Here is a 27,308-nt window from a genome sequence, read left to right on the forward strand (position 1 = left end):
TGGGACTTACATAATAAACTGTCAGATTTGGTGAGATTCCAAAGATAACCATGGGAATATGCAATGGGACCCAACTGCACTGACCCTGCCCTGCCCTGAAATGTCTTTGTGCTCCAGAGATCCCTGGCTCTGGGCATAAAGGCATGGCCAATCCTTCAGGGACCATGTGATTTAAGTTACGAGTTGAGCCTGTCTCAGATGCAGCATCTCCAGGGTCATTCAGCTACATTTATTTCATAACATCGCTGCCCAAAACTCCTCATTTTCTCTAAAAACACATCCCTGTGGAAATTCTGTGGCATTTGGGAACATCCACTCAGCCAAACTGAAGTTCTCCAGCACACTTCGCATAACATAGCTGGATGTGTAGAACTCAGTACAGAATTGAAGGGCTCCAGAACAGCTATTTCCTGGCATTGAGGTGGAATCTCTGCATTTAGTTTCATCAGAATAATCAAGAAACCTCTCTGCCTAAGCACTGTAGGACCCTGATGCTATGCTGGTGAGGAATGCTGCTGGAAGTATGGAAAAATAAACTCAGTGAATACATCTGGGCTGGCACACGAGTCCCCTGAGAGCTTGTTTGAGTGTGCCTATCTCTCTGGGTACATTTACCTGCATTTACCTGATGGAGAGCTGCCACCCTGTGTCCCAGGAAGCCAGAAACTCAGGTCAATCTGCTCCACAGAAGGTCTAAAGGATTACTTTTCCGTCCCATAAAGTGGGAAAAGGGGAAAAGAGAAGGAAAAATAATAATGAGCTTGATGAGAATGGTAATAAATATGTAGGAAAGAGCACATTTTACAGTACAGCTTTAGCTCAAGCAGGGGTAGACAGTCTGGTAACCTGCACGGTGGTTAAGTCCTCGGGATCAGGTCTCTGTTGCTTTGTTTTTCCAGGAGCTGACTAACATAAATCACAGCAGCTATGCCAGGAACCGGCAGCAAATCTGCAGATATCTCAGCCAAAAATCCTGACCCTTGGAGTCCTACCACCCTTCAGGTCCCAGAGGCCAGAGCTGCTCAAGCATCAGCTTCCAGGAGTACTTCCAAGGAATGGTGACTTTGCTGGCAAGGAACAAGCCGCTTCAAACTAAGGAATTTGGATGCCTCACTGCAAAAACAGCGGGTCAAGTTTAAGGTGAAATTCTTGGCCCCCTGCTTTTGTTCCTGATTATTTTTGTAGGACAAAGCTGCACCCTGCTTTGGAGCCCTTCTGTCCCTGTACATCTCACTTGCTGGACACCACCTGCCTGAAGCAGCACTTGTGCTTGCATTTCCACCCAGGATGTGCAAGCAGTTAAAGATCTGTTAGAAAGGCAACACAATTTTGCTTTCTTTATTATTGAGAAATCAAAAGACCTCATGTGACTTTGTAGATGACTTAACACATTTATAAACCAGGAAGGAAGTGGAGCTGCTCTGCTCTCTTGGCTTTGCTGTGGGGCGCTTGCTGCAAGTTCAACCTCCTTCACTCATAGCTGTGCAGAGGGATCAGAAAATGACTGTCCAAACGACCACCGAGCCCCCCAAATGTTGCTTCTTCAACATCAAAACAGCAACAGTCGCTCTAGGGATCTTCCACATGGTAAGTTACAGGACTGAAAGGGGGGCACACGGAGAAGGAGACAGGGAAGGAGAGGCGGAGGTGGAATCCTTGCTGGAGGTGTAATCATTGCAGACCAGAAGGTTTCCTGGCTGATGACTTTTCTGTGTTCCCAAAAGAGACAAAGCAATGATTTTAGAGGGATGGGCAAAGGAGAAGAAGGTAGCAGGAGGGAGGCAGGAAAAAATTTACTGTGCCAGGAGGGTGTTTTTAACTGCTTTTTCCCTGGCTCTCCCAGTTGGAGCTTATGGAAACTCACTCTGCTTCCTGCCTTTCCCTTGCAGCCTAGTGCAGGAGCTCTTACCTGTGCAGGAGTGTGGGGCCTGGCCAGGGCTCAGCACAGCTACCTGGACCCGCTGGTTAGAAACCAGGCAGCACATTGGCAATGGAAACTGTGGGTGTGCTGCAGTTATGGGTCACTGGAGGGAGGAGGGATTCAGGCCCCAGGCAAGCAAAGGGCGCACAGGCAGAGCTGCCTCCCTGCTCTCTCCATGGCCAGTTGGACACTGTATGCACTGGTTTGGTTTCCGTGTTGGGTTTGATCTGTGGCTGTATTCAGCTGCCAGGCAGCTGGTGTAACTGTTTGGGGGTGGGTGCAGAGGCAGCAGAGCCTGGAGGGGCATTTCTTCCACTCCACCTGGTTTCAGAGATGTGCCTTTGGGTGCCTTTAACTCGTGCTGAGGATGTGGTTTCTCACAGTTGCAGAGGCACTTAGAAAAAAAATCCCCTCTGTGCCACTGGGTGTGACAGTCACAGGCTGGGACTCTGCAGGGTGACAACAGTTAAACGGAGCTCGTAACCCACTCCACACATGGGTGAGGGGAACTGTTCCTGCAAATCCATGCTCTATAGATTATGGTCCCCCAATGGTACCAGCCTACAAGGGTAATCCAAGCTGCCTGAGCAAATCCTTATGGCACCGTAGCCCCCTCCTCACTCACCCAGCCAGCACAGAGGTCTGACTTGCTGGTTTGTAGGGTTTGACTTCCACGATGCTGAGCCTGCAGACACTGCTGGAGGACTCAACTCATTAAATGAGAGGTGAAGAAATCTGTGGATTAGTCTAGTTGGTGTTTTGGATACTAAGATAAAAGGAGAGCATTCAGTGGATGACAGGAATTCATAAAGACTCCAGGAGCAGCTACACTGCAAGTTGCTGGAGGCAGCAAGTGAAGGGGGTGGCTGTGCTTGGGCGTACTGCAGAGTACCTTCACCTCCCTGGCTTGGGGCAGGAGATGGTCCTGTGCTGGCCCAGAGCAGAGAAACTTGGGTCTACAGCGCATCTTAGTGAAACTGCCAACATCTTCTCCCTGGCATTATTTCAAAGCCAGGTGCTGCAGTGGCATTTCCATCATTTCCATGCCATATTTTAATCACTTGGGGACCTGAAAAACATTATGAGATTGGTTAAAAGAATCATGCAATTTTACAGCCTCTTTTGCCTTCTGCTTTTTGAGCATCTGTATTACACCCTGGGCAGGCTCCCTGTCTGTTTGCCACGAGCTCAAAGCTTAGAATTTCACTGCCTTAAAGAAACAGAAAGCACTGCATTTCTTCTGCATTCTCATGACCCCAAGACACAAAAATTGAAGCCTGTGAAAGCTGAGAGTTTGCAGCAGAGCACAAGCAGTTTCTGACAACCAATTAAACATACAGCCATCACAGAGGGATGGTCATGAACTCTTTAGAAATGGGACCCTCATAGGAAGTATAGCCAAGATCTGAAGAGAAGCTGGCAAAATTAAAGGTCTGTGCAAAGATGGGAAACACAGGACAGGGACAACAGAGTGTCTGCAATCTGCATTCAGTAGTGAAATAGAGGTGTAGAAAATGAAGCATTTTTCCCCAGCTTTTTTTTTCATAAAAGGTCTCCTTTGTCATTTTCAGAAGTCAGCAAACGCTTTGAACTGAGCCACAGTTTTCTCCTAAGTGTTTCCCCATGGTGCTACTAACAACAACAGAGATTCCTGATTTACATCAGCGTGTAATAGAAAACAATGAGACACCACCTCTCAGTGCTGGTGGCTTACAGGGAAAACTTACTTACCAGTGGTATTTCAGCAACATTTTGTGGGTGTGTTGATGAGATCAGGTGAGTTTTGAACAGCAAAAGGCAGAGAGCCTTGGAGTGAGCCTTCACTGAGCTCAGGGGAAAGGGTTTGCAGCAGAGGTTCAAAGGTCCACTGAGGGCAGGCCAGAGAAGCTGCTTTTATTTGCAAGATAGCAAAGACAGAATACATGAGACAGACACCCAGAGTTGTGGCGTATTGAAAAGCAGGGACTCTGACTGTGGTGGATTAAAGACAACTTTGATAACAACTGAGCAAACTTTTATCCCCTCTGGATGGCTGAGGCAGCAGCCTGGAGTCAGGTTTCAGGACTTTTCCATTAACACCAGAGCCACAACATTCCCATACAAAAAGAATATACAAAAGGCTGAGGAAGGGGCTGGAGGGCAAATCCTCTGAGGAGCAGCTGAGGGAGCTGGAGGTGTTCAGCCTGGAGAGACCTTATCACCACCTACAACGACCTGAAGGGAGGGTGTGGAGAGGTGGCTGATGGTCTCTTCAGCCGAGTAACAGGAGTCCAGCCGGATGTGGCTGGTGGTCAGGAGGTTTGGGGTCACCCTGTGAAGCTCTGTGCACGTCTGCCAAACCACAAGTGATTACTGTAAGATACACACAGGCATGATGTACAAGATCAATGCAAGGGATGCAGTGCCAGGAAGCATTAGCAACTAGCATGTAACTTGAGTTCAGACTATGGAGCCAGAGAAGCTATTGAAGACCATGGTTGACCTAGTAGAAGGTATATGGAATGGACAGGGGCAGCCTGAGCCCTCAGCTCTTCAACCTGCTGCTGGCTCCTGACAGAGTGACCAGCACTACAAACCAGAGCCCCTAGTCTCTGTGGGTCTCAGGGTGTCTGTACCTACTGTATCATCACAGTGGGTTCCCTTGACACAGAACCCTTGGGTAACTGTTTGATTTTTAGAGATTGTCTTGTCTTGCAGCTTTAAGACATAACACAAAAGAGCAAATATTTTTTCCCTACCTCTTCTCCACTGTGTTTGAACCTGTAGCTGCAGCTGGACGAAGGGAGGGGAAAAGGAAAGTGGATTTATAACTCAGCAGTAACTTGGATGATTTGCTACATCAATACTGTTGGTTTGCATCAGTATAAATTATTGCTGTGGGTCCTAGTGATGAATCATAGTGATGCTGGGTGATAGTAATGCCATCAAACACAAGCTCTCAGGCTTTGTGGTGATGTCTTGTCCTCCTATAAATTAGATTTGTCTCACTGCTGATCTCTCCATAGACAGTTGAAATAAATCATGGGCATCCTCAAACAGATGGGAAAGAAGAAGGAGAGGAACAAGGAGAGGGCAGAGTTGTGCGATTGGCAAAGCCTTACTGGGTCTTGTGAGGTGACTTGCATGTGTCTTTCACAGAAAGCATGGAGGAATTTGTCCTTCTGCTCATTGGCTTCTCCCAGTCATGGAGGAGGTCAAGTTATTTGACGTTAGCTTCAACAACAAGGCCAGAAAGTTGCCCCTGTGCCTGCAGCATGGGAGAAGCCCTGCAATTCATTTGCTACCAGTTCTTGATTAGAGCCAAAGGGGGTATTAAAAAGCAGCATCTTTATAGCTTGGTCTGGCACCTGAGCTGAGCTTTGCTCTTTGTCAGTTCCTTAACTCAAGGGGCACAGTATCATCTCTGGGACCTTCCCTAAGTCCAGTCCTCACTTGTGTATGTGACTCTTGTTGGTATAGAGCTGCGATTCATTGCACCTTCACCAGGTTGTGGGTGACCTGAGATGTTCAGCAAACCCTGTGCTGCTCCCTCGTCGTCCTGGAGCATCTCTGTTGTACAGACAAGAGTGGAGAGGAAGGAGGCAGCAGGAAGGAACAATGTTTTGGAAGCCAAAAGAAACTAAAACCACTTCTCACTTCATCCCACCCTGCCACCACAACCACTTTTAAATTAAAGAAAAGGTGAGGCACTGAAAGTACAGCATTGAAACGTGGTGCTATTTGCTTTCAAAGTGCTGGCTGTCACCTGTCAACTTTGCAGCACCCCAGTGCATCAGTGTGTCACCACCCTCAGTGACCTCTGTTCATTCTGCCTTCAGGCTCTTGTGGAAACACTGAGTGTGGTAGAAAGAAAGGAGCAATCATCACACTGAGGCCATGTGTATAAATTATTTGGAAATCAGTCAACCTGTGCATGTTTCACAAAAAAAAAAAGCCCATGACACAACCTCTAACAGCTGTTTAACCCTACTGCAGCTGCTGCAGAATTACTCACCAGGGAACAGAGGCTGTGTCATGCTGTTAAGATCCTGCCTTGTAAGACACCCCTGATTTAATAGCCTTGGTTTAATAACTGCCTCTACCCCAGTCCTACACTATTTGGCTAAGTCACTACATTTTGTAGTGTTACAAACCTTCTACCAAGAAATTTGAAGCACTCCTCCTAGATGGAAGCAGCAGTAGGATGAGAGGTGTTCTCCAAAAGTCACAGGTGTCAGAGATAAATAAGGGCTGGTTGATGGAGGGGCTGGGAGGCTGCAGCACACCAGGTGAGCCATGAGTGGTGGGAGGTGAAATTTCTTGTCTTAAGCCTGCCTCTCTCCTGTCATGCTACAGCAATAAGAGAGGTTAAGCTGGTCAGAGCAGTCCTGCCTTGTCCCACATGGGAACCTTTCCCTTTCTTCTGGAGCTGAAGGGTGAATCTGGAGTGGGACTATATAGAGCCCTGCAGAGCATGGAGTGCCAGGCAGAGACCACATCAATCTTTCTCTACCTTCCTCTCAAACTGAGGCAAGCAGCCTGCTGCAGGGGTTTCATCACCTTACATGCATACTCTCTGCAGGAAGAAATGAGGGTGTCGCCACCAGGCAGCAGGGTGTCAAATCCAAAATCAGCTGATGGGGAGGCACCCTGGTGCTCACACTGCTCATGTGGTGGAGAGCCAGGGGAAAGACACACAGATCAGTATCTGCTTTTCACCTCATTGCAGTTCAGTGGCTTGTTCTATGCAAAAGCCCTTTTAAACGGAAAGTTTAAACCAACTTTCACTTTGCAAGTCTTCTCCTTAATCTTTCAGGCTGGACTTGGGTTTTCTATCTGACATGCACTTATTTCAGAGCGCTGCAGTGTGTCTGGTTGTGTCTCTCATTTCAACACTTGCAGGGAAACCAGGAGCTCTTTGCTCTACTGCTCCCCTGTTTGATATATATTAGAGATGGTTCTTCAAGCTGAAGTTTAGGCTCTGACTGTGCTCAGGCTGTAAATCCAACTGGGATGGGAGCATTTGGGATGTGATCCCTTGTGTTCACTCACTTGTTTTTCAGGAATAAAACTGATGTTTAGGGCTCAGGTCATCCATTCTGCTCCAGGTCTCCATTTCACAGGAACCTGAAACCCCAGTTTTTTCATATATTTCCCATACTCACATTTGAGGGGTTTGACCAACAGTAGCAATAAAGGAAGTGAAATCTCTGTGGGACCGTGTACGTGAAACCTCTCAGGCAGGTTAGGGAACTTGATGCCAGCATGTGTTCCCTGTGTGTAGTTAGTTGAGAAATCCTTTACAACACAGGGGAGACCATCAGACTGATGCAGTGTGATCCTGGATAAGGTTCCATGGGACTCCAAACGCTGGTAGATTAAACTGTATTCATGTTAACTTTCTTGTGTAACAAGATCTGGATGTTTCTCCTTTTCCTATATCAGCCTCATGAACAAATTGCAAAGTTCATTTACTGCATGGAAAAAAAAACTGGGGAAAAAATAACAAAAATCTCATGTAGCTATTGAACTCTCTGATATCAGACAGGCCAGGAGAAAGCATGGCACCTCCTTACTTCCAACTCAGACTCTAGACACTATTTTAAATTCAGAGGGAACGCTAGTGGTGGGACACAGGGTCACAGTACCCACTGCAGCAAGTGAGTGGCTTGCTGGATGCTCACTCTAGAAGCAAAGGGCTCTCAGGGGATGTATTACAGATCCTCTGGAAACTGCAGCTGGAACTTGTGACACAGAAAGTTCAGGAATTTGGCTCTGCTGATAGTTTCTAGGTGTCCTGCAGCTAGTGCAGAGGCAGTGGAAAACTCTGCATTCGGTTCCTGTCTGCTGCAAGCCATCCCAGCCAGCCCTGCTTCCCCATTCCACGGCAATGCAGACTCTTTCTTTCCATGCCTCTGTGTTTTGTTTGCTTGCAGCACCAGCCCTGGCACATCAAGTCTATACATCCAGCCTGAACTCTGCCTAGATCTTGTATGGCACCTCCAGCCACTACTCTGCAAAAGACACTAAATATTTGCTCTTCTGCTCACTTCAAGTTAGTTTTGCCCCAATCTTCCTGCAGATGCTGGTTTTGGTGCTGTTCCCCACACATGAAGTTTGCAAACACGAGCGCAGACCACAAGAGTTTCGGTTCCTCTGTGCCTCCAGCAGTTCTTGAAACAAAAAAAGCTGTTATAAATATTGTGAAAAAGTTATTTCATCTACACAGTACTTGAGCTTGTGCTGATCTTGGTGGCAGATACAAACTTGGTTCTTGCAGAGTGAGGTGCAGATGAGTCACAGATGTTGTGTGGTCCAGATAAAACGGCTTCTGCCAGTGACCTCTTCACAACTGTCACAGTTTTGGGTACTGGTAGAGAACAGGGGGGACTGCAGGGGTGGCTGCTGCAAGAAGCAGCTAGGAGCTCTCTGCAGGCCCCAGAAAATAAACATCGTCTCATTCAAGGCCAGAGTTGTGGCTGACCAAGGCCGAGCCCATCAGCCATGGTCACAGCGCCCCTGGGAATCACATTTAGGAGGAAGAAACCCGCAAGCAGCTGCATTTTACCAGCAGAGAAGGGAGTGAGGAGGTGTAAGAAACTGTGCAGACACCAAGGCTGGGGAGGGGGGGGAGGAGGTGCCGGAGAGAAAGATGCCCCTGCAGCCCCTGGAGAAACCCATGGTGGAGCCCCATTGCCCCAGTCCCTGCCCCTCCCTGTGCCACAGTGGGGGGAAGAAGGGAGTGAAATCCTGACTGAAGTGCAGTCTGCTGAGAAGGGAGGGGGGAGGGCAGGTGCTTTAAGCTCTGGTCACACTTCTCATCACCCGACTCTGGGTGTGCAGGGCAGGGTCAGAAATTAGAGAGTTTTCTTTCCTTCACTCTGTGTTGAGTCTGTTTTGCCCGTGTCGTTGATGCCAGGATGATCTCTCCCTGTCCTTATCTCCACTCCTGAGCCTCTCAATATCTATTTTCTCCCCTGTCCCACTGAAAAGGGGAGTGATAGACCGACTTAGGTGGGCGTCTGGCCTCTGGCCAGGCCTAAACCACCACAATGACATAAGCTTTTTAGGTGATGGTGCTTTTGTTGATGCCTTCTGTCCCTGGAGAGCACTCTGCAGCACGGGTGTTCCCAGTGACGGACCTGGTGTTGGTAGGGTGAAGATGGAGATTCACGTTTGCACTGGTTTCTCCATTGTTTGCACACCTCAGGATTTCCTCTCCTGCAGACTCAGTTCCCAGGTCTCCAAGAAGAAATGCACAGGGCATGATGGTACCTGCCTTTCTCCTGGTCAGAATCCTGCTCTGCTCTCATGGTGTGCTGTGCCATTGTGGCAAGATGTCCTATTGGACAGGGGTAAAGCTTGGGCAGAGAAGTGGCAGCTCTGCAGCAGAGAGGTCAGAGTGCTTGTCCAGACAGTGAGATGCAGCTGTAGGTGACAAGCCCATGTTTCCTGCATCCTTAGGGAACGTAGGAGCAGACTTCCTCCCCAGCTACCCACACTGTGCAGCCGATTTTAACATACCACAGCACAGACTATGCTGCTTTGGAAAGAGCAGCTGTAGGCATGGGGCTGGCAGAACGTGCTGTGCTCCAGCTGCTCCAGCCAAAAAATGCAGAAGAAATGAATGACATACCAGGCATAAGGGAGGGCAGCAGAGATGGGAGAACAAGGAAGAAAGTGGTGCACAAGATTGGATGCATAGTGGAGTCAGAAGTGTCTCCAGCACTATACTGTGCTGAAACTGTCAGTAAGGTGATGAAGGAGCAATTGGAGTAATCCTTTACCCCAAGATGTGTCATTTGCTGTGACAACACTGTGGGCAGTGACTAATGCTCTGTTGTGAATTCTTGTGCTTGGATCTGCAACTGGTTTGGTCCCCTTGGCATGAGTTGTCTGTGGCATAGACACTGGCAGGGTGGGACTGTCCTCAGGAGGGATGTGGTGGGGTGTCTGGTATTGTGGCTCCTCATTTCCTACTTTTACTTGCATGGAAATAACCTGGACCTGCTGTCTGATGTGTTCCATGGTGAGGTCTCCAGCCTCACAGAGCTCTTCTGCAGCCCCTGAACGCCCACATGCCCCACGTGGAGCAGGAGCTTTCCCTAACCAGGGGCTTGGAAATTGATTTTTCTCTTCAGATCATCACTGTTTGGATATAAAAATTCAATGCTAGGACTGAAACCACAGCTCTAGACTTCACCTCACAGCTTGCTAAACTCAGAGTGGGATGAACCATGGAGTCTAGGGCTTGATAGTTCAACTTGGAAACGTGGCAGGGAAGGGAGAGAAAATTGTTGTGGTTCAATTTTTCTCAAATTAATAAGAGAAGGAAAACTCTATTTTTGCCAGTGAAGTAGTATAGTTGGACTTACAGATTGTTGTATATTCTTTTTGTATTCCTTTTTCTACTTTATCCTACCTTTGTCACATTTAGCTCAATTCTGAAGCAAATAACCATTTCAAAATGCAAAGCCAGGACTTTCTGGATTAAAAACTGTTGGAAAAAAACCTCATTAGCTTTGAAATTCCTCCATCCTCCTTTGGAAGCTGGCAGAAAAAAAACACTTAAACCCAAACCATTAATAAACTGATAACTTTTGCCTCAATATTTCCTTGTAAAGGATTTTAAACCGTTCTTGACTGCCTCACTTGGAGTCCCATCCTGCATTTAGGACTGTGGCCATTGCATGCTGCCTGGAAATGAATTTGTTGATAGAAAGTTGGCCCACAGCCCACTGAATTGTCTCTCTTGCTTTTGTTCTCCTAGGTTATGAGTGTTTTGCTGCTGATTGAGTACTCCCTGGAGGTGGCGAGCGGAAAAGGCTTTTGCAAAGACCTGGATAAGGATTACTACAGAATTGGTAGGTCACAGGATGCTGGAAAGCAGCAGGGGTCCACAGAATTGAGCCCAAAGTCCTGCCCTGGTCCCTCTTTCATCAAAGAAAATTGGAAGCTGGTATTCAGAGCAGATAGGCTGAAAGCTCAGACCCAAACCCAAAAGTGGGATTTTTCTTTAGGCCGTGGCTGTGTTGGCTTTTTGTGTGAAGTGCAGTGTGGAGGCCAGTGAAGTTGTCTTTAGTTCAGTGGATCAGGGCCTCAGCCCAAACTCTCCAGTACCCTGATACTCCTCCAGCCTTCCCACTCCCTCTGCAGTACACTTTGCATTAGTCCAACAACTCTGTTTTCCCCTTCTTTTTCTTTCACCAACAGTAGATGATTTAAACCCACCACACACTGTTGACTCCCAACACATGTTGGGCATTTTCCAGGAAAACACTGAAGTGTCTGACCAACTCCTCAAAGAGCCTAGGCTGGCCAGTGACCTTTGGGTCCCAGAGTGGGCAGAAATCACAGCCCCACACTACATCCTGTGGGTGCAAGGACTACCTGATGTTGCCACCAACACGCTGCCCTTGATGCCATGGAGCCATCCTCTTATCATCCCTCATGCCATGCAGGGGTCTCCTGCCTCACAGTTGAAGGTGCTTCAGAGTGCCACAGCAGCCCACCTTCCTTTCCCCCTGTCCCTTTGGCTTCCATCCCCAGATGTTCCCAACCCCTGGTATTTTCTGCAGAACATTGGTTGTCTGGAAGAGGCAGCCAGGCTGTTTTGTATCCCATGAGTGGTCCCAAGCATCATGTCCACCACAGCTGTTTGAATTGGGTTTGAACTAGGAAAAATCTAGCATGACAGATTCCTCCTGCAAGGTGCCATGTAAACAAAAATAACTCCCCAAACCTCTAATACTTCTTAACCAGGCTGATTTTACAGGAAGCTGTTTGGAAGCAACAAACACGTGATGCTTTTTGCTTTTTCTTAGTCACTTTATGGTGTAAAACCACAAGTTGAGATAACCTTTCTCTGCTGTGTGCAGGAAGAGGGAAACCAGCCTCCCACGCCCTGCGTTCTCTCCCTGCAGAGAAGGCTCATAGTCAGAGACAAATGAAACCCACAGCAGCAAGGACTTGCCTGTTCCATGATTTTCCAGTCTGTCCTTCCCAGCTGCAAGCATGCACAGAGAGGCCTCCTGTAAGTGGAGGCAAAGGAAATCAAGTACAGTAGATTCCTGCACATCCCAAACTCACTTACCCCCAGGGTAGGAGCTGCACAGTGAAAAACATCAGAACAGGCATAGTCACTGTCTGGGTGAGGTTATTACTACCAGATGGGTTCACATTTTTCAAAAGAGCCCATCTGGGGTTTAGGAGGCACCACTGTGATCCACCAAAACTGTTTTGAAAAGCATCAACAGTGAGCTGAAAATGGAAATTTGGGTGAGTCCTGCTAATGTTCACATCTCTAATGGGGCATTACTTCTGAAGTAGCCCTGTCTGGGTGGAAGCTGCTTTGCTTAGTTGTGGTCCACAGAGGTTCTTCTGCAGCTGTGGCTCAACTCAACACCCAGGACAGACTTGCATCATGTCTGCTTTGGGCAGTGCTTCTGCAGAGCTTTATCATTAGGGCAACATGCAGTACACCAAGCAAGCAGGCTCTAAAACCCACCTGGTTTCTGGGTGGCTGGGCTCAGCACAACATAGGTAGGTGAATCCAGCTTTCCATTTCTGTAACATATGTTTCTAGCCTTAATTTTACAGGTAAAAACTGGAGAGCAAAATGCAAGGGTGAGCTTAAGGTCTTCCTCCCTTTCTTGGGTTTGCTTGTTTTGATGTACCTGGCTTGGACATGGGCAGAGGTGGAAAGATTTTTTCTTGATGGTAGAGTATGCAGATATATTCTGAATAACACAGTGATCTGAACTGCTGCAAACTGAACATGATATTAGCATATCACAGAATCACAGAATCCTAGGGGTTGGAAGGGACCTCCAGAGCCCATGGGGTCCAACCCCCTGCCAAAGCAGGGTCCCTAGGACAGGGCACACAGGTCGGTGTCCAGATGGGGCTGGAATATCTCCAGAGAAGGAGACTCCACACCCCCTGGGCAGCCTGTCCCAGGGCTCCCTCACCCTCACTGGGGAAAAGTTCTTCCCCATGTTGGTGTGGAACTCCCTGTGCTCCAACTTGCAGCCATTGCCCCTTGTCCTGTCCCCACAGACACTGAAAAGGGGCTGCCCATTCCCCCTGCATCCCATGCTTAAGATATTGATAAACATTAATAAGGTCCCCCCTTAGTCTTCTTCTCTCCAGGCTGAACAGCCCCAGCTCACTCAGCCTTTCCTCACAGGGGAGATGCTCCAGGCCCTTCAGCATCTCCATAGTCCATCTCCCCCCAGGAGATCCCTGTCTTTTTTATCCCAGGGACCCTAGAACTGGACACAACACTCCAGGTGGGGCCTGACCAGGGCAGAGCAGAGGGGGAGGATCCCCTCCTGTGACCTGCTGCCCACACTCCTCCTGATGCCCCCAGGATCCCATTGTCTCTCTCAGCCCCCAGGGCACACTGCTGGCTCATGGCCACCCTGTCACCCACCAGGACTCCCAGGTCCTTCTCCACAGAGCTCCTCTCCAGCAGGTCACCCCCAGCCTGTCCTGATTCCAGCAGTTATTCCTTCCCAGGTGCCAGGCTCTCCACTTGCTGTTGTTGAACCCCATCTGGTCTGTCCCTGCCCAGCTCCCCAGCCTGTCCAGGTCTCTCTGGATGGCAGCGCAGTGTCCTGTGTGTCAGAATCCTTTCCCACAGATACACTCATAGAATCACAGAATAGTTTGGGTTGGAAGTGACCTGAAAGATCATCTAGCTGCAACCCCCCCAATTTGTCATTATGTAAAAATGATATGTTTTTTCGTTATATTTTGCAGACAGATCATCCAAGGCCAATATTTTTTATTCTTCTTCCAGTATAATAAAATATTCTTTAAAGAAAAAGAAACAAATCATTGAGACAGATTTTTTCAGTTAATTTCCATATGAAACCATAATATGCTTTCTAAGCAAGATGTGCATTTCTGCAAATCTGGAGGGTTTTCTTTAAGAATATAACTGTTCCAAGTGAAATTGGCCCCATTTTTAACAACACAACCCCCCCACACACTTCTTCCCACACAATCAAAATGACAGGTCTTCCCATCCCCCTCTTCCACTGCCTCCTACACAAAAAGGAACATTTTATAATGAAATCCCCAGCACTTCCACTTGGCTTCTCTTCCCAAGAATTTCAAAGGGCTCTGCTTGGGAGATTGTGAGCGTTTTCTGATTATAGTTGGAATAAACAACATCACAACCCTTCTATTTCCAGAAACTAGCAGGGAAGCAATACAGCAAAGCAGTACAAAAAGTTCAATTTGACTTCAAAACCCAGATGGAAGAGTTGGAGAACAATTTGGGGAGAGGTTCTGTCGATGCCCTCAGCATCTGCTGCTCTATTTGTAGATCCTGCCAGATTAAAGCACGTCTCAGAATATATAATTCTAATGCTGTAGCCACGGCCCAGGAATATAAATGAGGCAAGGTTTGTGGGAAACTGGTTTTCACATGATACAGTAAGAAAAAAATACATATAGAAGTCCTTTATAAGGAATCTGAGCTCCCTCAAGGCTTCTAGGTTGTCTGTTTTGCTGCCTTAAAAAGAGGATGTGGGATCCTTATAAAGAGGATCCTAAAAAGACAATATTTCCACAGGTATGGTCAGGGAGGGAGAGGAGAATAGGGATTGTTGTAAGCTTTTTCAATTGCCAGGGTAATGGGAAGGGTGACAGGGATCCCCTGCCCTTAGAAGAGGGATGCTGTGTCCCTCATAGCCTGCTACACCTCGCTGTCTTGGTTTATAAGATGTCCTAGGCAGCACAAGACTGAGAGCACCTCTTTGGCATTTGCTTTCCAGTTAAAGTTGATCATGCAAGTAATATAAGACCTGCTGAAAATGTTAGCTTAAAATGGGAAGAAGGCCAGGATTCTTCTTTGTCTTTGGGAGCCTTGATGATGAGTTTCCCACCTCTTGTGCAGTCCATGCTGGGATGTTGGCTAGTCTAAAGGAGATCTAAATTTACTACCTGACCAATATTTAAGAAGTAACACAATAGTAATTTGTCTAGGGAGAGGGAACAGAAGATGAACTTTGCTGCATGGTAATTTGGGGCATTCTGTTGCAATTTGAAGAACTAGGTTCACATTTCTTCACTGTATCTCCCATACAGTGGAAATGGGGATGTGCATTTCCCATGCAGCCTCACCCATTCCCAGTCTATCAGAAATCTTGTCCTGGAGCTGAGAAGCCTTCCTAGCAAAAGTCTTCTTGGCAGTGCTTCATTCCTGAAAGCATATGAGCTCTGGCATATGCTTTAAGGAATTTTTATTTGGAAAAATAAAACCAAAAAGCAACCACCCCCAAAAATGTAAATTAAAACCTCTTCCCCAGTCCTGAGCTGCTAACATGGCTGGTTTTCTGACTTGAAAAGGTTACACCCCACTGCTTGCCATAGGTCAGATCTTTAGGATGTCTTCAATTCATGCCTGTGTACAGTCTGAGTGTTAATCACTTTCAATTTAATTAATGACTACAAAAATTGTCACCATGGTCAAAGTACAACTGGAAAAGTTGTTTCAGTTTCTCTCCAGTCAGCCAAGAAAAATACCTCAGTTACACCTACAGACCTGTGTGTACACTATATAGCATATCCTATGCATACTATGTCCTATGCAGAAAGCAAGAAAGCACTCCCTCCTTCTCTGATGAAAGGCTAAAGGGACTGTGAGGCTTACTTCCCTCACTGGTCCTGCCCATCCTTTGAATGCAGCTGTCCAGAAACAGCTCCCTGCAGCTTATCAGCAGCACTGAATCCTTGTCCTTGACAATCTGTGAATGCCATCGTTAACCCACAGCTTTATGAGCCCTGTTTGCATTTCCCAGACCAGTTTATTGGGCCATAAAAGGGAAAGGGGTTTCTCTGCATTCGTGGGAAATATTACAACTCGTTCACTGTCCCTCCTGGCTCCATTCAGGGCACAAACCCTGATGTGAAGTTAATACAAAAAATAGATATTTGGCAAATAAAAGCTCTCTCTTCCTGTTGGATGGGTGGTGGGTTTTGGTACTACTTGCTAGCATTTCAAATGCCTAGTGCAGCTCTGTCATGCCCCATTCTAGTTACACCACCTCCCCAAAGACAGTGGCTTTTACTTCACAGCACATATATACTCCTTCTCATTAAATTCCCTGGGATCTCTAGGAAACTCAGGTAGTCTCCAAGAACTTGAGTAAGAAAAAGCACTAGAAAGAACATGTTTATTTATGTGTTGCTGCTGTTTATTCCTGTATGCTTTTGGGAAAAGGTGCAACTCAAAGGGGACACGCTCTCACCACACTCTCTGCCAGCAGTAAAGTACCACAGCCAGCATGGAGGTGGGCTGTGGGACTGCAATAGTCCTGTAGGTCAGATTTTCTAAGGCTATAGGAGTGGACCAGGCTTTGTGAAGAGCAACATTTCTTCCTTGCCTGATTTTGTAATCATCAAATCAGAGCAAAAGGAAGGTAGGTTCCTGGAGGTCTCCACTCCAGTCCCTGCTTGAAACAGGCAGGGGGAGTTGGAATTAGATGATCTTTAAGGTCCCTTCCAATCCAAACCAGTCTGGGATTCTATGATTCTGTGACTCCAAAGTTGGGAAGCTTGCCCAGGGCTCTGTCCAGTTGTGGTTTGCATATTTCCTGAAATTAGAATTCCACAACCTCTTTGCATCCCTGTTCAAGACTGCATCACTTATTGTAAGACATTTCTTCCTGGGATTTCCTTTATCCTAAGTATTGCCTCTTGTCTGCTTTAACTGCTCGAAGAGCCAGTGCACCTTCTACAGGGACAAACCCTGTTATTCTCTGAACACTCTGGCACATTTTAAGATGCTGTAGAGGACGGGAAAACAGGCTATTCCTGGGACAGGCAGCCAGATGAACACATGGAAGGAGCAGAGAGGAAAACTGTGGAGTGATACCCCTGTACCTGACATGACACAGGTGCCCAAGCTTGGACACGTTTTCCTAAATTTTGCCCTTTTCTGAGGAGTTTTAAGTACAGAAGAACAAACATTCATCCTACAAAGGCCAACTAAGCATGAAGGGAAATACTTAAAAAAATATCTTCTTATATTTTTGAACAAGAGATGCTGGGTATGGAGAGAGGAAAGAGCCTGTTAGTCACAGTAATCTTGCCTCTAGGATCTGCTGTGTCTTGCCAGGGTTTCAAACCCCAAAGATCTACTGCTGATCATGGAAGGTAGCTTACTACTCTGCCAACCTTGCAAAGTATTTCAAGTGGCATTTGGCCTCCCTATACTATCTACTGCAATCGCATCTCATGGAGGATTTGCACAGACAGGGCTAAGAGCCAGCAGCTACCACTATCAAAGGGAGTTACTCCTTTAGTATCAAAGGGAGTTACTCCTTTGGCCCATCTGCCAAATGTGCTCTTGCAAAGGTCAAGAAGTCATTTTGTTTCTGTGAAATCTTCGATTATTGAGGTCAGGTCCATGGGTACTAAAACATCCCTGGAATGGAGAGATCTGCTGCTAGCAGAAAAGATGACTGTATTTTCTGTGAACAAATAGGAGGCTGACAGCATGTGGAAAGCTGTTTTCTCTTAGTTTTCATTCTCTTTCCATCCCTTTGTGTCTGCAGGGTTGTGGGGTTTTCGTTTCTTTGTTATTTTGTTTAGGGTTTTTTTGATCTAGGTTCTGCTTGGAAAATTCAGCTGGGTTCCCTGGGCAATTAGCCTGCAGAAGCAACGGTCAGTTGCCCAATTAATTAGCGAGCCTGCTGAGAGAGCTGGAGCATGAGACCAGGCAGAAAGAGGCAGAAAAAAATGTAGCTGTCTTGAATCAAGGGAAAACCACGTTAAAGAGATAAATCTTCCCTGGGGAAAACATCTGATTGTCAGTTCTGGGAGGAAAACCAGGGGAAATGGCTTCAGGCAGTTTGGGGTTTAATGGGACTGGCTATTCCTACCAGGGCTGAGTCTATCTTCTTTGTTAAGCTCTTCTTGTTGGTTTGTGTTTATGCTGCCCTGGGTTGTTAATCTGTGGTTCTCTGTGCACCAGATCACAGCCTTGTCTCTACTCTCCTTCTGAAATGTGGGGTTGGTTTTCTGCCTTGAAACGTAAGCTCTTCCCACAACCCTCGTGAGCCATAAAGCTGTGAGCAGCCTCTTCAGCAGCAAAGCCCTTTCTCCATTTCCCTCCCTGTTCTCAGCTGGGGCTTGCTGGGTTCTGGTTTCTTTCTTTGCCATTTTCTAAGATGATTTCTTCTGTGTTTCAATCCTCATTACTTTGTGGTAAACAGATCCTGCATTTGGGCTTTTTATCAGGTTTCAAGTAGAACTTATTTTCTTGTTTTGTGCCAACAAAACTTCTATTTCCCTGATGTAGGTTGTTTGCTGGATACTTTTGATCACTTCCTTAGATCTTGAATGTCCAGCTGCACACTCTGTGTGCAGCAACCCATGTAGTGCTGCTCCCTCTCTTGAGATTTTGCTTCTTTGAGGGATGCAGCCTCCTGAGAGGGTTTTTCCCCTTTGAGCCCCAGAAAGAAGAGGCTGCTCATGCTCAGGGAAGGAAGTACTGCACAGAGCTTCTCTTCAGACTAAAGGTTCCTCATCAGGAAATCTTATCTCTAGAGGAGACTCAAGTGCATTACTAATTCTTGAGAAGATGATAAGAGAAGTTAAAACATCTTTTGTATCAATGTATATAAATAGAAAGAAGCACACTCTGCAAGCAGAGTAAGGATGTGAGGAGACTTGCTGTTGGTGCCACCTGCCCTTGCTGCCAGATGTGGCTCAACCCAGCTGTCAGGCAGGTCCTCTACAACCCTGGAAATGCTCCAGAACTTCTCAGTATCATCTTTAGTCATTTCTTTAGCTGGCATTTGTTCATACCCACATTGCTTAGCAGACCCTGGATGTAGTATTTGACAGTTTGCTTATGCTGCAGCTGCTGCATCTGATAGGCACCCATCTCCTGCCAGATGTCATGGGCAGCACGGGTGGTAGGTCTTCCCTTCTCCAGCATGACTCTCTCTTTGAGTTGGGCTGACTGTTTGCATTTGCTCCCTCAAACAGGGTAACTGGCCAAATGATGATGTAGCAAATGTTTTGTTGCTGTAAAGTGTTGGTGTTATCTGCCTGGAAAAGAGGGATGGGGTTTTCTGCCTCAGCATCTCTGCAATGTATTTCACTTTATTGTTAGCAAAGCTAGGAAGTGAGTTAAGGGCACTTTGCTGTCTACCCAAGCACTGAAATACTCTCTCACCCACTCAAATATAATGTGGTACCAAAGCTATAGGCAAACATTCAAAGCTGGGGTGTGTGGAGGGGCAGTTTCATGATAAAAAATGGGTGCCATGGAGCAGTGGAGGATTTCAGAGCAGCTGGACCCATCAGCCTAAAGGAGAATGTCTAGATTTCTTTATGAAAGCAAGTAAAAGAGGTAATGGATAAAAATAGGAACTAGATTTATTTAATAGCCATGGAATAAATTGGGCAGTTAGGGGGTGGGGTGGGGGAAGCAAACCAGTAATCAAACATTTCTGATGTTTGGGAATCGTGCTGAGGGAAAGGTTCAGTTGCCTTTAAAAAAATCTGAAAAGTCTGGCTCTTTTCTAGTAAAACTAAACCCTTCATTCAAGCACTTTAGGGTGGAAGACCCCAAGCAGACTGTTGCTGTTTTAAACTCAGGTAAAGCAACAAGAACACAGCCACACAAAACTACACCACAAGCCAGCTTTACAAAAAACCTTAGGCTGTCTATGCTACAAGTGACACCTCTGACCTCATATAAGACCAAATGTGCTGTACTGTGTGCTGTAAGAGGCAAGCAGGGCTTTTCTAGTCCTCATCAGGACAGGCTGCAGTACTACAAGGATCACTGTTTCTATAGGCAGACCTGCCTCATGTTGTTCTCCTCACACACTCATTTTTCATGTGCATGTTGCATCCTACAGCTACAGAGTGGAGGATAGAAACTTTACCCTGAGACTGTCCATATCAGCCACGGGTGGTTAAAACTTGTGCTGCCTGTCTACTTGTGAATCTTGCAGATTTTTCACCAGATTTCACTGTTGGTTACTTGATCTGACTTTATCACAAAGTAATTTCCAAATCAGATTTATTAATCCCTAGCTAAAAACACTCTGGGTTTTTCTTCCCTACTTCATCCTACCTTAATATTGTAGCATGGGATATTTAAAATTTCAGCACAGGCAATAAAGGCCTTTGCTAGTGGCTGCAGAAACAGAAGCTTTGCAGACAGATGAAAATCTGGGTGTGGAAAGGAAAAAGAGGGTTATCTCCCAGCTGCACATCATTCATTGGGATATTAGGCTCCAGTTTTTAGTAGTGTGGTAATGACTCTTATTACTTTTAGCTGATGTCATCACCAGTTTCCTGTTGATCACCATGCTGTTCGTCATCAGCTTCAACCTCCTCCTTGGTGTGGTGAAGGTATGTTCTCCACAAATGACGTGTAGCTGCTGACTGAGGCCTCTCTGAGTTAGGAGGTATTAGAGGAGGGGACTAGAGGAAGCTTGCTGAAAATGCTGAAATATGATCAAAAAAGCAGATAAATATCTCTGCTCTCTGCCAAAAGGTGAAGGCAGCTGGTTTGCAGCCTCAGGCTCATCTGCAAGGCTGCTGCCAGCTGTACCACATCTGGGTGATGCTTCCATCAAGACTACTTTTTGTGTTAAGGAATGGAAGCGTTATGATTTGGAAATGTTTTATTGCTTCATTTCCTTGCTTTTTTTTGCAAGTCAGATCCTGGAGGGTGACTGTAGCTCCCCTGTAGTACTGAGAATTCATTTCCCATTTCAGGAGAAGAAAGACCATGTGTTGCTGTTGGAACCCAGCTTTCTCTGCAGTGGTACACTGTGGGGACAGCTGAATGACAGCTCTGGTGGAATCAAGTGCCAATGTCACATAAGGAAAACTCACAGAAATTTTCCAAGTGGGGGGGGGACATGACACACACCAATTAATGTTGATGCCCTTCATTGTTCCTGCATCAATTCTCACCCCAGTATGTAGGATTAGCTGCAGAAATTCCAGGAATTTATTCATGGAGTACCTCAATATATGCCCTTTCAGGTACTGATGTGTGGTCTCATTCTCCTCTTCAGAACAGGAATAACTGGCACTGCTTTTCTTTCTCAGAACAGGGAACGTCTCCTGATCCCATTCCTTGCTCTACAAGTCATGGACTTCCTCCTCAGCCTCCTAACAATGTTCAGTTCCTACCTACAAGTTCCAGTGATCATTTCAGTGTCCTCCCTTAGCCACACGGTGGGTAACAGCTCATTTCTGGGGTGCTCTTCCCAGTTTCCTATGGATAATGTGGGAATAAAGGATCGTTATCTTGGGATGTGGGGGGTTTTGTGGCAAGGCAGGCCCTACACTGGCCAGAGACAGGATGCAACCCTTGGGGGCTGAAGAGTGCACAAGAAGAACTAGTGACAGCTGGGACATTGTTTAGTTTCCCATGTCTGGGAATCTTCCTGTTGATTTTATTTTCTGTCCCAGGCTTTGGGGGGGTGGGGATGGGGGTTGTTCTGGGTGTGCCTATGCTACAAAGGGTTTGCTGGAGATAAGCATGTATCAGAGAATTAGACAGCTCAGGCTGTCAATGTGATCAAAGCACAGGCCTTGTGTCAAATATGCACAATCTATAGAAGTGACCCAATCTTATAATCCCTATTCCCTACCCTTCTTGCAGCAGGGACACTTGAAGATCCCTGTCCTGGCTCTGCAACTGCTGGACTTCTGCCTGAGTATTCTCACTCTCTGCAGTTCCTACATGGAGGTCCCCACCTATCTCAGCCTCAAGTCTTCAGACAACAAGGTGGGTAGAAAGCAGCTGGTTTGTCACACTGTGAACCCCTATGAAGTCTCTTTCAGTAGCTGCTAAGAAGCAGTAAACTCTCTCTGATCTGTATGGTATACCCAGAACTGCTCTGTTGTATGACAAAAGAGGATTTTCTGTATGTTCTCACCAACACAGTGCTCTTGACTGACAGCTTGCTTATCTGTGTATTTCTTATAGGTACACCCTGTTTTTCTTGTAAGACCCTTATAGATGCAAATTGCAGAGCAGAGTGAGTTAGGTAGAGCCTGCCTGCATGCAATGACAACACATCAACTTTTCATCTTTATTAAACAGCCATACTTTAGTTGTCATTTAAATAGTCTTCTGAAAATCTTTGCCAAAGGAGTGAAAACAATGGGAGGAAAAAATATCCCTGTAATCTTTCTGATGAAGGTGGCCTGTCCCACCTTTCTGAGGCAGGCTGCAAAACTTGCTGGGTAATCTACCTCTTTGTGTGACTCTGGTAGAGGCAAGAAGCATTTATGACTGAGACCCTCTTCCTCTTTTCACAGAGCTTTTTGCCAGCCCTGGAGAAGTTACCAACAGAGGAATACACCAAAGTGATGGTCACCTTCACCATTGCATTCATTGCTGTCCTCTTCCTGAAGGTAAATGGTTGTAGGATCTAGGGAAGCAGAAATGAAGGTCTCTTGACTGAGGGACAGGATTAATTGGTTTTACTTCTCTCTTAAATTTTCCAGGCTACTGGAAAACCTTGTCTCTCCTTGGGTGTAACAGGATCTGTGCTCATCATAGTGTTTGAGGCAGGTCTAATATTCAAATCACTGGTTTCATGCTTCTGCAGATGTGAGTTATAAATCTCTCATATCCAGAAGCTACAACTGCCCATTCATCTCTAGAAAATGTTTGAAAACAAATGTAGGAAACTCTTCTGCTGTTGAGTGCCAAAGTAAATTAAGATCATTAAGCAGCAGGTTAGATCTTCCACTTGGGTAAGTCACTGTATCCACCCTGATGTAAGTGGAGCCATGAACACTGATACCCTGAAATTTAATTAAAACCCCTGAGCTGCTGAATCCTGCTAACATCTCAGGAAACTCCACTGTGTCATGGTTTCTATTCATCGTGCTTCAATGGATCAGAGAACAGGTTTTTCACTGCAGGGTTTCAGACCAGTTAAGAAAACCACATCTTTCCAGGTACTTGAGCAGATTCTGTCACAGTGAAAAACACTACTTCTTAGTTGGAAAGCATTTTTTTTATTCAGAGTCTTCCCAGGTGGCCAGACAAGCAGTGTGGAATGGAGTGTCTTGTATGATTGCCCTCCAGACATTTTGTATTCTTTTAATAACTGCCTATACTGAATAATAGGACTGAAGATAACCCTGAAACCCAGCTGGCAGCAGGGGTCTTCAGCAAAAATCTCATTGGCCTGGCAAATCAGTTAATTTGAATTTTGTGCAGGGTCAGCTACAAGACTTCTTAGCTTGCAGTGACTTATTGCACTGGAGCTTGTACTAGGAGGGCTGGGGAAAGGATACTTAGAAAATGGACAGTCACAAGTACTCCTTGGTCTACTAAACTCACCAAAACAAGTCACTAGGAACTCCATTCTTTAAACTTTGTGACAATCCCTCCCCTCTCCCATATGAGAGTTTCTTCCCAGTGATAAAGACCTGAGGAAGAACATCACAACAACATGAAAGGTTTTAGAGCTAAAAAGGCCATTTGCCCATTTTGGGGCTCATCTCAGTTTCAAATCACTGAATGTCCATGCCAAGGTAGCATCTAAATATGTTGGACTTGCCCAGGATCTTTTTGCATAAATCGACTTGCTTAATGACCCATTTCAAGCGTTTATTGCACTAAAATGCTGTTTCCCTCTATCTGGTGCTGTTTGCTGCCAACTTGCAATTACTGTCCCAAATTAGTTCTTTGCATCTCTCATCATGGCATAACTGAGCTAGAATTCTGTCAGATGAAGAGGAGACAGGGCATCTGCCCCACTGCACACTCACATAAGACCTGGAAGAATTTTGCTCACTGTTTTAGCAGGAAATACTTGTTTGAAAATATTATGGGGATGGTGGCACTCCTCTCCCTTCTCTCATAGAACATCACCCTTTGCAGGAACCATCTTCTGTGGCAACATGGAAGTCTTTCAGTGCAATTTCACATCTCCTTCCCAGTGTGGTAGCTGGTTGCATGCTTCCTTGTAGATCCCCAACGATGATACCACCAGCTGTTCAAGTTTAAGTTCCTCATAAAAGCAAAGTTTTCAACAGGCAGAGTGGTGATGTTTGCATCACACTGTTAGGGCAGACTCCCTTGCTGATTCATGTATGCACAAATAATCTTTATCTCACCTCAGTATCATGAAATCATCCCCCCTCCTCCACCATGATGATAAGAATGCAGAAACCAAGGGGACTAAAGCATTTCTGATGGGAAAGGAGAGAAAGGGTTTTGCATAATTACTCATGAAGTATCTTACTTCCTGGCCTTTAGGACAAGTATCCCATCCACTTACAATGTTAATGGCTGCCAGAGAAGTTTTCCTGTTTCAGTTCAGTGTGGAGAAGGCTATCTTACAGTGATTCTTGAGTGTTTTGAGTTAGCCAGAAATAGGATGATTCCAAGGTCACCATCCGCCTCTACATAAGCTGTGTGTACTAATGTGTTCCACTCAAACCTGCTATTGCTTGCAGCAGTCCAAACTGAAATCAACTTAATTGAATTCGGTGCAAATACTGGATTGGCACTGCAGCACACTTTTCCAGAATCAAAATCAAAGAAAGGATTTTTTTGTTGCATGATTTTATATATTTTTTTAATTTATTGGGATTTCTTTGACAGATGAGTGGAGGCTTTTGTACAGTTTATACGATGGCTTCAGTGTCTTGCATGTTTGCTCTCTGTATGAAGAAGCTTTTGGAAAGGGGAAGGTTTTTGCAGTATTCCCTAAAGGTGCTCAGAGTTTGGATTTACCTCCTCATCTCTGGAAGTTTGTTTGAGAGGTGGATTCCTTCAACTCAGATACTTCATTCCTTGTTCTCGGTCTTTGTCTTGGCTTTGTGTCAAGACAAACAGTCCTCATTGTTCTAGGAAATCCTAAAGGCTTGTTCTTGGGGCATGTAACTCCCTATGTTCCTTTGAAAATGCCAACTGTTTTTAAAATAGAGTCTTATGCCAACAAAAATAAGAGGCACACGACTTTGAATCACTGCACAGAGTAGGGAAAATATTTATTTAATATGGTGTGTTTCACAGGCCTTGCTTATTTTCTTGTGCCACAATCCATCAATCGATCCATTTTTCTCAGAAAAGCTCTATTTATTGCATCTTGTAACTCTGTGAGGTGCAAGGCAGTTTTGTCAGGAAAGTGTAACTATTGCAAGGATAGGATTTTGTTGAATGAGCTGACATTTCAGGTCAGTCTTAGTTGACCAGGGAGCCTCGGATCTCTGGGAAGTGGATGTTGTGCCCAAGGGGCTTTTCTGAGACATTCAAACTTTGTAACCTGCTCAGAAAAATAACATGAAAGATATGCTTTCCTTTCCCTGACAACATTGGGCTCTCAGAGGTGTTAAGCATGTGCTTTATACTTACTGGTATTGCTGGTCTTATTGACTTCCCACACCGGTGCACTGCTCTCAATAGATGGAGTTGTCACCTTTCTAGTGAAGGATCAAGAGAGATGGATTTAATGCCTGGGACACATGGTCCCAGGCTTCTACTTCCAGAGAAGTGAGTAGGACAATAGCAGGCTGATGAGAAAAGTGGAAATGTTCTTGTTGACTTGCAATGCAGCAATGGAGTTCCCTTTCCTTTTCAGGCCTATATGTTCAAATGTGTCCTGAACTGCTTTAAGTATATTAAATCCAGCAAGAGAGAAGAGGTAAAAGTCGACCCACAAGAAGTTGAAAAGGTGAGTAAAGACTGCTTCAGATTCACACCATGAAAAGGCATGGTTTAGACTGATGAGATGCTTTTGCTCTTGGTGGTCTGAGAGGTAGTTCAACCCTTCAAATGTGCCGTAACAGGTACTAAGAATCAGTTTCCAAGCATATTGTTTTTTTAAACTTTGCTTTTGTATAAAACCTTTCAAAACCAATGGTATCTGCAAGGAACCTGAAACTCAGGTAAAGCAGATAAATGCCAATGTACCACTTGTATTCTCTAATCCAGAGATGTGGTTTTAATTTCAGTTGAACTGTGGTTTCTGTGCCTAATAGTGGTAGCTGTGTTTAAAATTAAAATGTCTTCACCTTTCACTAGACCAACATCTGAGAGATTTAGTGCATTAAGATGTCCTTCATCTTAACAGTTTGTTAAATAATGAATATAAATGTCCTTAGATTACTAATGATGTCTTTAGCAGTAGCATCCAGCTGCTCTGACACAATGGAAAGATACCGAAGATCTTCCAAAAACAAGAGATACTGTAAAGATGGATGAGAACTAAAGAGGAAGAATATGGAATGCTAAGTGTAGGCATCCATCTTGTTGAAGCTTGCCAAATATGATGATCTGTGTCTTGCCAGCAATGTGTGCCCATGCTGTGCATGCACCATGGGCCTCTGCAATGGTCTGAGCTTAGCTTCTTTGCTTGGGCAATGAAGCTTATATTCTGGGCATCAGAGATCCTCGGTCCATTTATTGCAGCCATGCTTTGGGAGAGAGAGCTGGGGCTGGCAGCAAGGTGGTTCCAAAGTGCTGGCCTCTAACTCTTCAGGATTTCTTCCCTTTATCTCTTTCAGCCCATGTGGTTCTTTAACCCTGCTTTGAACTAGGTAAAGAATCCATTTGAAATCCTTCATGTGATCACCCAGAGCATAATTAATGTTCTTCTCTTCCAGGCTGTGCTGCCATCATATGAGGAAGCCTTAGAGTTGCCTTCCAAGGAATCCCCACCACCCTACATAGCAATCTAAGCTCCACTCATGGAAACAAGATGACATCAGTATTGCTGTTGGTGGCTGTTATCCCTTCTGTCAGATAGTCAGCCTCACTGAGAGGCTCATCCTTACTTTATGGCAGTATCATGCTTATTACCAACCAACTCACTTTCTGAGCCTACAAAGAGTAATGGAAAACCACTGGAGCTGGTGCCTTGTTCTGCATTGGCAGTTTCAACTTGGTACTACCAAGCTGCAGTGTTAATTTTAATAAACTTGGCACCAGACATCACAGAGGTTCCCATTACCGGCCTGTGACATATGGCTAATGTGAAGTGTAGTCCCTTGTCAGGCTTGCTTTATGCCAGAAAGATGCTGTTTCTCCTCTGTCTTGCATCTAACTCAGCAGCTGAGACATTTAGGAAGTAGAGTGGAGGGAAAACAGGCAAGAACCTTTTTGCTGACATAGTCACCCCTGAAGCAATGCTAACCAGCATCTTTTAATGAGGACCCTGCAGGAAAGGGATCAACAAAAGAATGAAGACATCAGATGAACTACAGTGCAGCTCTCATCCTGTCTGCTTATGATGACGATCAGTAGAGTATATTCCAGACCCTACAAGATGCTGGAATTGTCACAGGATTACTCTGCCATTTAATACATTAATGTTTGGCTTTTTTTTTTTGCTTTTAGTGTAACTTGAAAGATGAGTTTCAATTAAAAAACAAAACCAGAAACAGTTAA

The 27,308-nt window shown here is 45.6% G+C and overlaps 1 protein-coding gene across 1 annotated transcript; it reads left to right on the plus strand.

The window, feature by feature from the left end:
* Positions 1–1,500: 1,500 nt before the first annotated feature.
* On the plus strand, positions 1,501–27,308 carry LAPTM5 (lysosomal protein transmembrane 5; the record flags this gene model as incomplete). Its single annotated transcript, XM_084274338.1, has 8 exons — positions 1,501–1,587; positions 10,671–10,764; positions 20,211–20,287; positions 20,996–21,124; positions 21,555–21,680; positions 22,217–22,312; positions 25,501–25,593; positions 26,525–27,308. The coding sequence occupies 8 exons, from the start codon at positions 1,501–1,503 to the stop codon at positions 26,597–26,599; spliced, it is 777 nt and encodes a 258-aa protein (XP_084130464.1). The 3' UTR covers positions 26,600–27,308.

This window comes from Gallinula chloropus (assembly GCF_964237585.1).
Source record: "Gallinula chloropus genome assembly, chromosome: 22".
NCBI classification, from domain to species: domain Eukaryota; kingdom Metazoa; phylum Chordata; class Aves; order Gruiformes; family Rallidae; genus Gallinula; species Gallinula chloropus.